Source organism: Triticum dicoccoides, chromosome 4B (assembly GCF_002162155.2).
Source record: "Triticum dicoccoides isolate Atlit2015 ecotype Zavitan chromosome 4B, WEW_v2.0, whole genome shotgun sequence".
In the NCBI taxonomy this organism is placed as follows: domain Eukaryota; kingdom Viridiplantae; phylum Streptophyta; class Magnoliopsida; order Poales; family Poaceae; genus Triticum; species Triticum dicoccoides.
Window position 1 is genome coordinate 675,427,548 of NC_041387.1, and position 17,951 is coordinate 675,445,498.

Below are 17,951 nucleotides of genomic sequence, written 5' to 3' on the forward strand. Positions count from 1 at the left end.
AAAAAAAACAGAAAACATGACCTTATGCATTTATATCATGTGCAACTAAGGCTTGGACCAAGATACAACTAATTACTATCACGATGACTAAAAGGTAGTGGGGTATTCACTAGGTGATACCTAATGAGATTCAAATGACATTGCTCTATTAGTTAGGAAAAAGTTCATTTTAACAACATGGCCAGTATTTGATTTTAAACCCATTCTTCAAAATTTTCAAATTTGCACCCTATCTAACACCATATTTGCACTACTAAAAACTAGAATTTGGCCTAGTGCCAAATGTTTGTCGAGTGCATTTCATTGGTACTAGGCAAACATGAAATTTACCGAGTTCCATGAAGAAAACACTAGGAAAAATGATGACACTTGACAAATCGCACCTTTGTCGAGTTCCTGCCACATGGCTCTCGACAAACGCATGCTTTACCGAGTTCCTTCCACGTGGCACTGGGAAAATGTTTTTTCTTTCCCCTTTTTCTACTCCCTTATTTTCTTTCCTATTTTTTGTACAATATTTATTTACTTTTTTTGCATTTTATGTTCTTTTATTTTCTACATGATTGATCTTTCTTTCTTTCTTTTCCCCTTTTCTATTTCCTTTTATAGCAATTTAATGCATTTTTAGGCATTTAATGTGTATAATTCGAGTTTGAACTATAAGTGCACGAAAAAATGGCATAATTGGCTTGAAAAATCCTACTTGTGTTCTTTAGCCTATGTTTAGGCCTTATCCAAGAAAATGAAAGGAATTCGAAACATCTTGGTGTCAGGACTCGGTCCCAAATATGTAGTTTACTGGTTTTTTATTTTTTTAAATGCAAATGAAGTCTGAAAAACATGAAACTTGGCATGACAGCCTCATACGACATCAATATGCAGTGGTTATTCCAGAAGATTTCACAAAATTTGTCACCTACACTACTTAGAGACCAGACTATCTCCAAGGAAAAATCTAGACTTCGAGAGGGAATGAGTTATGTTTGAAGGCAAAGTGGCGAGCAGCAGCGGGCATGTAGACTCTGGCGAGGCAGAGCCAACCCGGAGCCACAGACTATGCGCCAGCGGCGTCGCCGATGAAGGGAGAAGTCAGAGGTTGATGGGTTCAGGTCCGAGGCTTACGAGGAGGTCTCCGGCTTGCGTCAGGGTTTAGAAGGATAGCTGGCGGTGGCGGCAGGACGGCAGAGGTTGTGGCTCATGCTGGGCAAGGTGTGTGTGTGTGGCAGAGGCACCAAGTGTAGGTGACAGACAACATGCGGTTAGGCCGGTATCAATTGGCAGCAGCAGCAAGAAGAAGAAGAAGAAAGCCAGAGGAGGGCCGCCAGAAAGAATGAATTGATTGACATGAATCGTTTTTTGGCAACCGTCAAATCGACCCCCTTATGTTGATCGTTCCGGAAAGAGAGCCATGAAATCAAATGTTGTTGAATTCATTCATTTTGTTAACTGTAGTGATGATTAAATGACGTTTATATTCCCACTATAACTAGTGGTAGATGTGAACTGCAAGCTGAGTTGTCCGTACGACTGAGTGTAATATCATTTTGACTTACTGTTAGAAATTATTACCTCCATCCCAAATTACACGTGTCTAGATGTATTCGTATCTAGACAAATCTAAGACAAGTAATTACAATAGAATGAGTGGACTAAACTTATTTTACCTTTGAGTGGCACGTAGCCTCTCTTGACAAGCTGATCAAAGTTGAGATATGCCAAGAGCCCACATGCACTGGTCGTGAAGAACAGATAGGCTGGCAGCCCCAACTCCTTGGCCACGTGCACCACGAACCCCATGGCGCCATCCGCGATGACGCAGGTCACCGGCGGGACGCCATCGGTGTGGCTGAGCCTCTCGACGAGCTCCCTGACAGGCCCCGGACACGTCCGCCTCTTGGCCTCACAGAGCTTCCAAATGTCCTGGGTGGCATCGAGGTCTGCCGGCGGGAGCCCATCAGGAATTGTCTCGAATCTGAAGCCAGGGACCTCCTCTACGGCGCCCGGCCCGCGGGACCGGAGGAGGCGGCGATAGTTGTGCTCGGTGTGGAGGAAGGTGATGTGGAAGGAGCGCATGTGCAGGGCCTTGGCCAGCCTCAGCAACGGGTTCACATGGCCTTGAGCCGGGTAGGGGATGAGCAGGACGTGCGGCTTGGCCTTGGCCGGCTGAGACGACGCCATGCGTTTTCTCTCCTTTGCTTGTTTCTGTGGATCCTCCGTGTTGTGTCGTGTGGAAAGTCTGTGCACTTAGCTGGCTTTTATAAAGAATAAGTTCGTGGTTGTAAGCATGATGGAGACTGAGACCAACATTGCCGCTTTCTTCAAAGCATCAACAACTCTGCTTTTACGATGCAAGTGCAACGTTCTTATAGCCGTAAAAAGAACTGCTAGCCCAATCCAAGTCGCACCCAAAATCTCACCAACAACCGATTTTCTTTTAAAACACAATTACAGCAAGCGCTCACGTACATGCATATTCGCTTTTTTTGTGTGTGGAAATATACACTTGTCGTTATAAATGCGTGAACACACACTCTACCATCATGAGCACCTTCAACCATTGTGAAACCGAGCTGACTGGTCATGATATTGAGTAAGTCATTATAGGCACACCGCTGTCTATGGGAATGTCGCCTCCCACTAAAAGAGAGTTTGATTCTTGGTGCACCAACCACCCTCCTAACCATCCAATCATAGATTAGTTCTCAACAACCGATTAAATTTGTCCATAAAAAATAAACTACACATGGCACTCGGCTTTCGGACGACTGATAGGCTTCTAGGGCGCGCCACATGGCCATCTTTGCTGAGTGTAACTGCCGAGTGTAGCACCTTTTGCCTACTGTTACACTTAGCAAAGCTTTTGCCAGAAGCACTTTTTAATTTGTTTCGCAGTTGGCCCTCCAATTTAACATATATAGCAATTCATATATCTCACAAACCCCATATCACAAGCACTGAAACATTAGATCCAACATTCCTCAACATATATCACAAAGTTAGAAGCAGATGTTCTCATGTACACAAGCACCCATATGGAAAGCCCACAAACACAAAGTTCGCCAACATAACCCATAGTTTACATGGTTTTAGATGAACCTTTTTGTATTGTTATTCTATAGGGGGGGGGGGCATGGGTAGTGGAAATAAATCAAAAAAATGTTTTCTTCTTGTCATGAAAACAGTGGCAACAACAGTAAGTTAATGTTGGCAACACCATAACTTTTGTGCGTGTTAGATATATGTGATGTCCTGACAACTTTTTGAACCCTTAATTTGTTTTCATCCGCAGGTTCATGGGGGTTGATATTACCTCAAAAGTTATGTTTGACGGTTTGAAAACCTATGTGAAGGCCAACTTAACCGCCACATGTGTGCATATATAGCTTTGACCACCTTATCCACCTCTCCCCAAATATGTGTGTATGTATAGCCTTTTCTACCGAGCTTGATTTGCATACTAGTGCTTGAAATATCATGTGGTACTTTTAATGCCTAGACCATGGCAAATGTTTAAGTGTATATGGCAGATATTAATGGCTGAACCATGATAGTTCAATGTATTAAATGTTAAAGTGAATGTCGTAGTTTTAATGCCAGGACTATGTCTACCTCCTTTAGAGCATGTTTAATAATATAGCCAACAGTTGGCTCTAAGAATTTGCCATGTCATTTAGAGTCAGTCTAATAGCCTGCTTGTACAATAGTAAGATTTAAGTATGTAGTACTTTATTAATAGCTGCCCCACTCCTCACAAAGTGACTTGGGTCTCGTGCTATAGCCGGCTCTTATTCTATAGCCCACTTCCATTCTCTCTCCTCTTCTCTCTCCTCCAACTAAGCAAAGATATAATATTTTAGTCCTTATAGTCTGCTTATGTCACCCTATTGTACTTGCTCTTAGTTTGTTTACAATGGGAGTATCATAGCTATTATCATGCATGTCAACTTGGCGTTTTGGTTGAGGTGGCACACAATTAAATGAGGAGAGAGAGGATTGAGTGTCATGATGTGATACCGTATCATATTAAATGATGTACAAGTATGTGTTATGCATGACAATAAATGATGCAAATATGATACCAAGCTTCACTATGCATGGTGGACGTAGTATCATACACTAGTATCCTATGCATATTACTAGTATATGATACTTCCCATTGTGACTGACCTTAGTAAATCTTAAGTGCAATAGATGTTCATGTGAAATTTTACATAGACGACACCTAACCATTTTGTGTGTGGTCCCTTTTGGGTGTTGTTTTCAACTTCCGCATTTCTTATTAGAGTGGCAACCAATCAATGACCCCTATGTTTTTTTTATTGCATGGATATTGCAGTTTTTTCCACACAATAAGATGCTTATATTCAAAATTAGGTTCCCTAATTAACTCAAGGTGGCAATTAGCATTAGTAATATGTGGCAAGTCTAGTTTTGATCATGGAAAATTAAATGAATTGATATTTTGAAAGGGATTGACATGCATAACCTTTTTGAATCCTGATTTTTTAAGAAGGAGAAATATGGGAAAGAGAGGATTACAACTTTGGATCTAATTTTTCTTATTTGTTGTGTTCTTACATCTTAGGAGATAGGTAGTAGATGAATTGCAGATGAATAGTGTTGCAGATTTGCCCATGGTATTAGTTATTTTTCCTAGTGAAAATTATGTGATATACTAGGACCCAAACTAGTCCATTGTGTATTTTGGTTGAGAATATATTTGCATTGATATTTGTGTGTACCGGTGAAAAGAGTCAATGGATAAAGTAAAGTGTGCCTTAGCTCACACTCCTCGTGCGAAATTTGCTTGTAGGGTGAACGGCCCTATATGCGCGCTAACATCATACGATGCGTAGGAAGCGACACGCCAAATGGCAATCCAGGCATATGTTCGCGCAATATGCACACCCTTTGTAATAGATCTAGACAATTTTCTGCAAACAATAAATGATTAGAATAATGGCAAAATATAATAGTATCTCCAAGTCATGTGGTTGGTAGTTGCATGGTTGAATAATGCAAGTACATCACATCATTAGATACAAGCAAGTACATCACATCATTAGATATGTTGATCATCTCTATCAATTTGCCAAGTACAATATATTAATCGGGAGAACTATTGCAAATAGGAGCAGCGCATACAACGCCCTTCCATATGACGCCATACTACCATGGATATGGCTACCGGTGAATACAGCCGCTACTGAGTAAAGTGGCGTATACCTCTGCAGCAACAGACCGCGTCCGAGGACGAGAACGATTGGCTTCCCTTGGAGAACTGCTATAGTCGTCCGACTCTGGTGTTGTCTGGCCTAGATAGTGGCGGTGAGTAAAATGCTGGTGGCGTAAGAAGATGAAAAACCTAGGCAGAGGCGGCGACATTGATGCGTTGGCTAAGCACAAGTGTTCTATGCATCCGCAAGATAGCGGGACCAATAGGGCTGCCCTCTTATTCTGTTTTCTTCCTTTAGTCTTATCCAAAACATGCAGACTTATTTTCTAAATTACTTATGAAATTATCCAGCAACTTTAATTACAAAATTCTCCAAAATTCACAAGAAGCTAGGTCTGGGAAATGAATAGATAATTTTGATCTATGTGGTCAGGCGAATGCAACCATAGGCTCTGAGTGCTAAGACAACGTACACTTAAAAAGCCAAATCTGGTGGTTCATGATTTATTCAAAGTCAATGTCTATAAAATTTCATAGTTATTATAACCAATCCCTGCCACACACAAACCTAATATGTGGTCATATACAACTTTTACCACCTTATCCACATATCCGCAAATATTTGTATGTATTCCCTTTTCTGCCGAGCTTGATTTGTCAGACTAGTACCTGTAATATCATGTGGTACTTTTAATGCCTAGACCATGGCAAATGTTTAAGTGTATAATGTATTTTTTAATGGCTGGACCATGGCACCATCATGTATTAAATGTTAGATTGTATGTGATAGTATTAATGCCAAGACTACATCAACTTCCTTTAGTAAATCATGCTTAGTGCAAAATATGTTCATGTGAAATTTTTCATAGACCCCACCAAACAATTTTGTGTGGTCTCTTTTTCATGTGTTTTTATTATTCAGATTTCTTATTAGAGTGGCAACCAATAACTGATCTCCTTCGTTTGCTTTGCTACATGGATTTTATAGTTTTTTCCTCAATATAAGATGCATAGATTCAAAATTACGTTACGTAATTAACTCAAAGTGCCAATTGATATTATATGAGGCAAGCCTAGTTTTGATCATGGAATATTAAATGAAATGATATTCTGAAAGGGAGAGACCAGATGACAACACTGGCTCTAATTTTCTTTTTTGTGTTACCATTTTTGTTGACTCTTTTACATCATGGGAGATAGGGTAGCTTGTGAATTCTAGATGAATAGTTTTTGAGATTTTGTCATAGTTTTACTTATATTTTCTAGCAAAATAATGTGATATTGTAGGAGGGAAACTTCTGGACTATGTATTTCGGTTGAGGAGATATTTGCGTTGACGTGGTGAAAAAGTCAAGGATATAATAAACGGTGTGCCTCAGCTCACACTGCTCACGCGGAAGTTCTTTGGAGGGTGAACAGTTCTGTGTGCCCGCTGACAGCATACAACACGTAGGTAGCGACACGCCAGACGAGAATCAGGGTGTACGTTACCAGTTCACGATAACCCACCCCTGCAACATGCACACCTAAGATGTGTGCATATACAACTATTACCACAGTATCCACCTCAAATATCTATATGTATTGCCTTTGCTACCGAGCTTGATTTGTCAGACTAGTCCCTAAATTATCATATAGTACTTTTAATGCCTAGACCCTGGCAAATGTTAAACTTTATACTATAGTTTTAATGGGTAGAGCATGGCAGCATCATGTATTAAATGTTAGATTGTATGTGATAGTTTTAGTTCCAAGATTGCATCAAATTCCTTTAGTAAATCATACTTTAAGTGTTATATATGTTCAGATAAAAAATTTCATAGACGACACGCAACCATTTTTCAGTGGTCCCTCTTGGATGTGTTTTTCATGATTTAGATTTCTTATTAGAATGGCATCCAATCACTGATCTCTTTGGTTTGATTTACTACATGGACTCTCTTTTCTCACAATAAGATGCATAGATTCAAAACTAGGCTCCATAATTATGTCAAGGTGGAAATTAACATTATATGAGGCATGTCTAGTTTTGATCATGGAATATTAAATGAATTGATATTTTTATAGGGATTGTCATGCATCACCTTTTTTAATCCGGATTTTTTTAAGATGGGGAAGTGAAGGAGAGAGGGGATGACAAATTTGGCTCTAATTCTTCTTTGTCGTGTTGCAATATTTTGTTGATCTTTCTTACATCTTAGGAGTTAGGGTAGCTTCTGAATACTAGATGAATTCATTTCTAGTTTTCCCCATAGTTTTAGTTTTTTTAGCCAAAATTATGTGATATAGTAGGAGGGTAACTGGTCCACTATGTATTTGGGTTGAGGAAATATTTGCATTTACATGGTGAGAAAAGTCAAGGGATAAAATAAAGTGTGTGTCTTAGCTCACACTCCTCATGCAGAAGTTTCCTGCAAGGTGAACGTCATGTATGCGTGCTAACAGCATACGACACGTAGGTAGCGACACACCAGATAGGAATAACGGCGTACATTCTAGCAATATGCACGGCCTTTGTAATAAATCCAATCCAGTTTTTGCCAATCATAAATGAATAGAATAATGTAAAAATATAATAATATCTCCAATTGAGTGGTTGGTGGTTACATGGTTGTATAATGCAAGTACATCACATCATTACATATGTTGAGCATCTCTATCAATTTGCCAAGAAAAATATATTAATAGGGAGACCTATTGCAAACTAGAGTAGCTGATTAAACAACCCTCCACATGACACCATACTAACATGTCTATAGCTATCGGTGAATAGAGCCCCAAGAAAGTAAAGTCTTATACCTTTGCAACAACAAACCAAGGCCGAGAATGAGAATAACTAGCTTCCCTTGGACAACTGCTATTGGTGGCTGACTCCTGTGTTGTGCGACCTAGATAGTGGCGGTGAGGAAAATAGTGGTGGCAGAAGAAGAAGAAAAACCTAGGCAGAGGCGGCGGCATCGATGCGTTGGCTATGCGCAAGTTTTCTATGTGTGCACAAGATAGAGACACCAACATGGTTGCCCTCTTATTTTCTTTTTGTCCTTTAGTCTTATCTAAAACATACTGGCTTATTTTTTATTTATTTCTGAAATTATCCAAAAACATTAATTGACCAAACTCTAGAGAATTCACACGAAGCGAGGTACGGAAAATGAATAGATAATTATGATATATGTGGTCATACGAATGCAACCATAGGCTCTGATTCCCAGTACAACGTACACTCAACAAGCTAAATTTGGAGGTTTACGATGTATTCATTGTAAATGTCAATAAAATTCCATTGTTATTATAACACACCCCTGCAACAAACACACCTAAGACGTGTGCATATACAGCTTTTACCACCTTATCCATCTCTCCCCAAATATCTTTATCTATTGCCTTTTCTACCGAGCTTGACTTGTCAGACTTGTCCCTAAAATATGATGTGGTACTTTTAATGCCTAGACCATGGCAAATTTTGAAGTGTATAAGCTAGTTTTTAATGGCTGGGCCATGCCAACATCTTGTATTAAATGTTAGATTGTATGTGATAGTTTTAATGCCAAGACTACATCAACATCCTTTAGTAAATCATGCTTATGTGCAAAATATGTTCAAATGAATTTTTTCATAGACAACACCTAACTAGTTTGTGCGATCCCTCTTGGATGTTATTTTCATGATTCATATTTCTTATTAGATTGGAAACGAATCACGGGTCTCTCTGGTTTGTTTTACTACATGGACTTTGTAGTTTTTTTCCCTCACAATAAGATGCATAGATTCAAAATAGGTTCCATAATGTCTTCAAGGTTTTTATTAACATTATATTAGGCAAGTATAATTTTGATCATTGAATATTAAATGAATCAATATTTTGAAAGGGATTTTCATGCATCATGTTTTTCATTCCTGATTTTAGGATGGGGAAGTGAGGGAGAGAGGGGATGAGAATTTTGGATCTAATTCTTGTTCTTTGTGTTGCCAATTTTTGTTGATCTTTCTTACATCTTAGGAGATAGGGTAGCTTGTAAATTGTTGATGAATGGTTTTCCAGATTTTCCCATAGCTCTAGTTGTTTTCTAGCCAAAATAATGTGATATAGTAAGAGGGAAACTAGTCCACTAAGTATTTTAGTTGAGAAAAATATTTGTGTTGACGTGGCAAAAAAGGTCAAGGGATAAAATAAATGGTGTGCCTCATCTTACACACCTCAAGCGGAAGTTCCTTGCTGGGTGAACGATCTTGTTGCGCGCTGACCGCATACAACACGTAGGTACTAACATGCCTAACAAGAATCAAGGTGTATGTTCCAGCAATATGCACGACCTTTGTAATAGATCCAATCTAGTTTTTGCAAAAAGTAAATGAATGGAATATTGGCGAAATATAATAGTATCTCCAACTTGTGTGGTTGGTGGTTGCATGGCTGAATAATGCAAGTACATCACATCATTAGATACAAGCAAGTACATCACATCATTATTAGATATGTTGAGCATATCTATAATTTTGTCAAGTATAATATATTAATCGAGAGACCTATTGCAAGTAGGAGCAGCTGATTAAAACCCCCTCCACATGACACCATACTAACACGACTATGGCTACTGGTGAAGGGGAGTGTCGACGTATAAATGCATAGTCCACCTTTCCCCATCAGTTTGACCTTTTGGGTGAACTTACTGGTGCGTGCAATTCTACACTCTACAGCAACAACCGAGGCCTAGGATGAGAACAGCTGGCTTCCCTTGGACAACTGCTACTGGTGTCCGAGTCCTATGTTGCTTGAACTAGATAGTGGCGGCGAGGCGAACTGTGGTGGCGGAAGAAGAAGACAAACCTAGGCCAAGGCGGCGACATCGATACGTTGGCTATGCGCAAGTTTGCTATGCGTGCACAAGATAGAGAGACCAACAGGGTTGCCCTCTTATTTTTTGTTCTTCCTTTATTTTTATCTAAAACATGTTGGCTTATTTTTCAAATTATTTCTGAAACTATTCAACAACATTAATTAACCAAAGTCTTCAAAATTCACATGAAGTCAGGTCTGGCAAATGAATACGTAATTTTGATCTATGTGGTCACATGAATGCAACCACATGCTCTAATTCCCAATACAAGATACACTCAACAAGCTATATTTGGCGGTTCGGAATGTATTCATTGTCAGTTTCTATACATTTTCATAGTTATTATAACCCATCCGTGCAACACACACACCTAAGATATGTGCATATACATCTTTTACCACCTTATTCGTCTCTCCTGAAATATCTGTATGTATTGCCTTTTCTAGTGAGCTTGATTTGTCAGACTAGTCCCTAAAGTATCATGTGGTACTTTTGATGCCTAGACCATGGCAAATGTTTAAGTGTATAACATAGTTTCTAATGGCTGGACCATGGCAACTTCATCTATTAAATGTTAGATTGTATGTGATTTTTTAATTCCATGAATACATTAAGATGGGGAAGTGAGGGGGGAGGGAATGAGAACTTTGGCTCTAATTCTTCTTTTTTGTTGTTGCCATTTTTGCTGATCTTTCTCACATCTTAGGAGATTGGGTAGCTTGTGAATAGTAGATGAATAGTTTTGAGATTTTACCATTGTTTTATTTTTTTCTAGACAAAATTATGTTATATAGTAGGAGGGAAACTGGTCCACTATTTGTTTAGGTTGAGGAAATATTTACGATGACGTGGTGAAAAAAGTCAAGGGATAAAATAAGGGGCGTGCCTCAACTCACACTACTCACATGGAAGTTCCTTGTTGGTTGTGTATGCATGATGACAACATACGACACTTAGCTAGCAACACGCCAGACGGGAATCAAGGCGTACGTTCCAGCAATATGCACAACCTTTATATTAGATCCAATCCGTTTTTTGCAAAAAATAAATTGCGGGAATAAAGAAAAATAATAATATCTCCAACTCGTGTGGTTGGCGGTTGCATGGTTGAATAATGCAAGTACATCACATCATTAGATACAAGCAAGTACATCACATGATTAGATATCTTGAGCATCTCTATCAATTTTGCAAGTACAATATATTAATTAGGAGACATATTGCAAAGAGGAGTAGCTCATGAAATACCCCTCCATGGGACACCGTACTAACATGGCTATGGCTACTGGTGAATAGAGCCACTACAAAGTAAATTCTCGTACCTCTGCAGCAGCAAACCAAGGCCGAGGATGAGAATGGCTAGCTTCCCTTGGACAGCTGCTATTGGCGGCTAGACTCCTATGTTGTTTGACCTGCATACTGTGGCAAGGGAAGCCGTGGTGGCGGAAGAAGAAAAACCGAGGCGGAGGCGCCGGTGTCGATGCGTTGTCTATACGCAAGTGTTCCATGCGTGCACAAGATAGACAAACCAACAAGGCTACCCTCTTATTTTCTTTTCTTCCTTTCGCCTTATCTAAAACATGCTGTCTTATTTTTTAAAATTATTTCGAAATTATCCAACAATGTTAATTAAAAAAAGTCTCCAAAATTCACCCCAAGCCAGGTCTGGCAAATGAATAGATAATTTTGATCTATGTGGTTAGACAAATGCAACCACATGCTATGATTCCAAATATAATGTACACTCAAGAAGCTAAATTTGGCGGTTCACGATGTATTCATTGTCAATGTCTATAGAATTTCATAGTTATTATAACCCACCCCTGCAACACACACACACCTAATATGTGTGCATATACAGCTTTTACCACCTTATCCACCTCAAATGTATGCATGTATTTGCTTTTCTACCGAGTACGGTTTGTCACACTAGTCCCTAAAATATCATTCCCTTAGTAGATCATACTTAAGTGCTATGTTCATATGAAAATTTTCATAGACGACACCTAACCATTTTGTGTGTCATCCCTCTTGGGTATGTTTTTCATGATTCCGATTTCTTTTCAGAGTGGAAACAAATCACTGATCTCTTCGGTTTGTTTTACTACATGGACTTTGTACGTTTTCCCTCGCAATAGGATCCATAGATTCAAAATTAGGTTCCATAATTAAGTCAAGGTAGCAATTAACATTATATGAGGCAAGTCTAGTTCTGATCATGGAATATTAAATGAATTGGTATTTTGAAAGGGATTGTCATGCATCACCCTTTTCCATCCTGAATTTTTAAGATGGGGAAGTGAGGGAGAGAGGGGATGAAAACTTTGGATCCAATTCTTGTTTTTTGTGTTGCATTTTTTTATTGTTCTTTCTTACATCTTAGGACATAGGGGAGCTTGTGAGTTGTAGATGAATAGTTTTCCAGATTTTCCCATAGTTTTAATTTTTTTCTACAAAATTATGTGTTATACTAGGAGGGAAACTGGTCCACTATGTATTTTGGTTGATGAAATATTTGCGTTGACATGGTGAAAAATGTCAAGGGATAAAATAAAGGGTGTGCCTTAGCGCAAACTCCTCACTCGGAAGTTCCTTGTAGGGTGAATGGCCCTCTATGTGCACTTACAGCATACACCACATAGGTAGTGACATGCTAGACAAAAATCAAGGCATATGTTCCAGCAATATGCACGGCCTTTGTAATAGATCAAATCCAGTTTTAGCAAAAACAAAATAAATGAATAGAATAATGGCGAAATATAATAATATCTCCAACTCGTGTGGTTGGAGGTTGCATTGTTGAATAATGCAAGTACATCACATCATTAGATACACGCAAGTACATCACATCATTAGATATGTTAAGCATCTCTATCAATTTTCCCAGTACAATATATTAATGAGGAGACCTATTCCAAATAGGAGGAGCTCATATAACACCCCTCCATAGTACTCCATACTAGCATGCTATGCCTACCGATGAACAGTGCCGCTATAGAGTAAATTCCTGTACCTCTGCATCAACAGATCGGGGCCGAGGACAAGAACGGTTGGCTTCCCTTGGACAGTGGTTGTAGGCGTCCGACTCCAGTATTATCTGGACTGCACGACGGTAGCGAGGAATACGGTGGTGGCAGATGAAGACAAAAAACCTAGGAAGAGGCGGCGGCGTCGATGCATTGGCTATGCGCAAGCATTCCCTGCGTGCACATGACAGATGGGCCAATCGGGCTACCCTTTATTTTATTTTATTCCTTTAGTCTTATCCAAAACAAGTTGTCTTATTTTCTTAATTATTTTTAAAATTATCCAACAAACTTAATTAACCGAAGCCTCCAAAAGTGAAACGAAGCCAGATGTGGGCAAATGAATAGAAAATTTCGATCCACGTGGCTAGACAAATGGAACCACGGGCTCGGATTCTCAATACAACATACACTAAAAACAAAAATTTGGCAGTCTGCCATGTATTCATTGTCAATGTCTGTAGTTATTATACCCCCCCCCCCCAAACACACACACACACACCTAAGATGTGTGTATATATAGTTTTTACCACCTTATCCCCTTCTCCCCAAAATATATATTTGTACATTGTTTTCTACCGAGCTTAATTTTTCATACTAGCCCTTGAAATATTATGTGGTGCTTTTAATGCCTAGACCATGGCAAATGTTGAAGTGTAATACATACATTTTAATGGCTAGACTATGGCAACTTCATGTACTAGATGTTAGATTGTGTGCGAAAGTTTTAATGCCAAGATTACATCAATTTCCATTCGTATTCCATTAGTAAATATTTAGTGCGGTACATGTTTAGGTGATTTTTTCATAGAAGACACCTCACCGGTCTGTGTGTGATCCCTTTTGGATGTGTTTTTCATGTTCCAATTTTTTTATTGGAGTGGCAACTAATCCTTGATCTCTTTGGTGTGTTTTACTACATGGACATAATAGTTTTTCCTCACAAGATGTATACATTCTAAATTAGGTTCCATAATTATGTCTAGGTGGAATTAACATTACTAATATTCGGTTAGTCTAGTATTGTATCATGGAAAATCCATATAATTGATATTTTAGAAAGGGATTGACATGGATCACCTATTTCAAACCTGATATTTTATGATGGGAAAGTGAGGGAAACAGGGTATGACCACTTTGGCTCTAATTCTTCTTCTTTTTTGTGTCCTTGCATTTTGTTGTATATTTCTTTACATCTTAGGATATAGGGTAGGTGGTGAATTGTTGAGGAATAGTGTTCCCGATTTCCCCCTTGTTTTAGCTGTTTTTTCTAGCCAAATTATGTGATACAATAGGAGGAAAACTAGTCCATTCATACACAAACATGTTTCTCACAAAGAAACTGGTATTGCAAGTTTCTTTGACTTGACATTTCATTACATGATAAAATTTTTAACAGTCGAAATGATTCGATAGTTCGCTTTTGAGGATCATGGCAATTTTTTTGTTTTTGTGAAATATGTCTATGTGGTAATTTTATTACCTAGGTCATGGCAATTTTTGTCTGGTTTACTTTTTTTTAATGAGATAACTTGCTATATCGATCTTTATCATGGTATAAACTGTTACTGTCTTCCATTATAGAGCATGGCAACTCTTTATCTAAATATTTGTTAGTTTTATTTATCTGAAATTAGCAGGGCAAGTTTATACGTGATACATCCTTTCTGCAGGAAAAATTCTTTGAATCCTTGGATGGTTTTTGGGATTAGAATATATGATCCATAAAAGAAAAATATTTTGTGTTTGTAACTAGTATATGGTCATGGTAGCATCCTATTTTTTGTACGAAAACTATAAAAAAATAGTTTATATTAAGTACAGGCTAATTAAGATCATACATAAGCGGTACCATTTGTACCATCATGTTGGCAACTTTTATAACATATTACATTGTATTTTTGTAGGCCATTTACAAGGATGAGTTTTTGAAAAAAATTCTGTGAGTTTTTTTTGCTCTACATATATGGGTTTTCTTAGTTTGATGGCAATGTTATTATATATATTATGGCAAGTTGTTTATGCGTCTTGTACAATTTTGAAATTCAAGGACATTTCCCAGATTTTTTTTCAAGTGGATTGCAACTTCTTTGTTCATTAATTTTAACTATTTTAAGTCAGGTGTAAACCTAGTTTGTCGGCCTGGTAGCGCTCAAGCTAGGTCTGTTTGTGGCCCAGTTACCAGGCACAATCGTTGACATGGATGGTTTAGTGACGGTCGTTCTAGAGTGGCACCACCACCAACGATACGTTCGCTCAGTCTTAGCTCATGTGGACACGTTTGCGCTAGGGTCCTTATTAGGAGCACGTTTTGGTACGTATTAGCGTCCTTATAATAGTTCATTGTTTTTGATACCACTCTTGCCGAATGGTAGCTTCCTTATAATAGATCCGAACCCTTTTTGCAGAAAGGAAGTATAGTGACAAAGTACAATAATCTCCAGCTTGCATTGGTTGAATATAAAGCAAGTACACGCGTGAGGGAATCCAACTAGTAGCTTATAGTACATCACATCATTACATACGTTGAGAATCTCGATTGATATTCGAAAAGTACAATATATTAATTTCCATGAGTCGTGCCACCAACTTATTCGGGACCGCAGGACCTTGCAATCAAGTTCATCCACAAGTACGTAGTTTAGTTATACTTAGAGCTGCATGTTTATTTACCTTACTTAGCCAAGTTGAATGCACGCTCGAGATAATCTCCATCTTAGTTGTTACGAAGGATTATGGTGGCCTGATCCTGCACAACCTTCCATGCATCGCTCACGTGGTGCTCCTCTGTGAGTGTGCTTCCAATGGCACACCTTAGTATGAACATGCCACCAACAGTTGCCGAGCTCATGTAGGGGCCTGAGGTTGCAGCGTTCACCTCCTCAAGGAGACGTCGGTTGAGCCGGTTGGCCGCCTGCTTGTCAGCGCCGCCAAATTTGTCCTGTGACCGGAGCCGGAAGCACACCAGCGCAAACTTCCGGTCTGTCACCACCTTGAATCTTTCGTCGGCCTTGACCATCTTCTCAAACGCCTCGGCCATGCGGACGTGAGAGCGGATGTGGTCACGCAGGCCTTGGATGCCGTAGCAGCGGAGCACGAGCCACATCTTGAGCGCGCGGAACGGCGGGTCAGCGTCATGGTCCAGTCCATGTAGTCGACCACGTTCTGCCCCTCCGATGCCGCGTCCTTGAGGATCAAATCTTGCTCCGGCCCGAGCGCCGCCACCAGCGCGCTCGGCTTCTTCACCCACATGGCGCAACAGTCGTTGTTGGCGAGGAGCCACTTGTGGGCGTTCATGCTGAACGAGTCCACGGCCTCTACGCCGTCGATCAAGTGGGTGAACTCCGGGCAGACCAGCGCGGATCCAGCGTATGCGGCGTCCACGTGCACCCACACGCCGTGTGGTGCCGTGACAGCGCAGAGCTCGGCGATGGGATCGACGGCGGTCGTCTGGGTCGTCCCCAGCGTCGCGCACAGAAAAAGTGGCACCAGCCCGGCTTCCACGTCAGCCTGCAAGGCAGCTTCCAGTTCCTTGGGCGAGAGAGCGAACATGTTCTCGTGGCACGTGGGTATGGCGCGGCAGTGGTCACGCAGGATGCCGGCAATGCGTGCAGCCTTGCGAAAGGCAAAGTGTGTCTGGTCAGAGCAGTACACAACGAGGTCGCAGATCCTCCTCTCGCCGATCTCAGCGAGCTTCCGGTCCCTCGCGGCCACGAGCGTGCAGAGTATCGCCTCGCATGAGGTACCAAGAAGAGTTCCACCGCCACCTCCGGCGAAGAGGAGACTCTCCGGCAGGTGCAACGCCTTGCCGAGCCAGTCCACGACCAGCATCTCAAGCTCTGTGGCGGCGGGCGAGGCGGCCCACGTGAACGGGACGACGTTGATGCCCGCAGTGAGCGCCTCCCCCAGGGCGCCGATGTCCTGGACGCCGGGAAGTGCGCCATGTGGCGGGCGCTCTGCCAGTGTGTTAGGCCCGGGATGATAATGTCGCGGACGTCCTTGAGCGCAGAGCTGAAGGCGTCGGGCTCCGGACGGAAGGGTGCGTCCGGGGGGAGCACGTTGCGGAGGAAGCCGGGGGTAACGGTAGGGTGCACGGGGTAGTCGCCCATGCGGTCATAGTACTCGGCGATCAAGTCCACTACCTGGTGACTCTGACGCCGAAACTCGTCAGCGTCAAGCAGGCTCGGAGATTGCGTCTTCTTCTCCGCCGTGTCCACCACCACCTGGACGATGCCATTTTGGCCAGTCATGTTGTCCAAGCATGTAGGTGGCGCCATTGGTGGAATGCAACCTACACGCGAATGCACCCTGCCTGAACCACACCAATGGTATGAATGCTTTGGCAACGTGAATTGGTGCCATTTCCTGAGCTTCCTCGGAAGCTATTTATAGGACTCTCAATTTGTAAGTTGCCCCATACCCAAAAACAAGAACGGAACACATCAGTCGATCCACTACTGAAATATTTGTCGTTGCCGGGTGCCCGCGTCTTTGGCTATTTGCCAAGTCAACTGTGGGAGCTCGACAAAATAACGACAGATCTTTGCGGTGTGTCTAACTCGGCTAAGGCATGCCCTTGCTGAGAGCCAGGTAAAGGGAACTCATCAAAGGTAATAAACTCGGCTTACGATCTATGCTGAGGTACTGAACGAATGAACTCGGCAAGGTTTCTGTCACGTGCGCAACTGCTATGTGCTCCGTCCTGGCAGGCAGCATTTACCGAGTTCCTGCGTTTAAGGACTCGGCATAGTTTTCATCAAAAATTTATTTATTTTTCTTTTCATCGGGTGGATAGTTTTGCCGAGATCTCGATGGTAGATACGCGTCAAAGCTTGACCCTTCGTCTCAGCGCATATAAATTACAAACTCGCGTGCGCGAGCGGCCGGCTCGGATAACCTAGCTGCCGCCGC

The 17,951-nt window shown here is 41.0% G+C and overlaps 1 protein-coding gene and 1 pseudogene across 1 annotated transcript in view; both read right to left on the reverse strand.

Annotated features, from left to right (window-relative positions):
• Positions 1 to 2,209, reverse strand: part of LOC119294319 (UDP-glycosyltransferase 85A1-like) — a 4,357-nt gene extending 2,148 nt beyond the window's left edge. Inside the window, exon 1 of the mRNA XM_037572530.1 lies at positions 1,665 to 2,209. Within this exon, the coding sequence (XP_037428427.1) occupies positions 1,665 to 2,178 (514 nt within the window). The 5' untranslated portion in view covers positions 2,179 to 2,209. The remainder of the gene's footprint in view (positions 1 to 1,664) is intronic.
• Positions 2,210 to 15,754: 13,545 nt separating this feature from the next.
• LOC119294321 lies at positions 15,755 to 17,317 on the reverse strand (annotated as a pseudogene).
• Between the last annotated feature and the right edge of the window lie 634 nt (positions 17,318 to 17,951).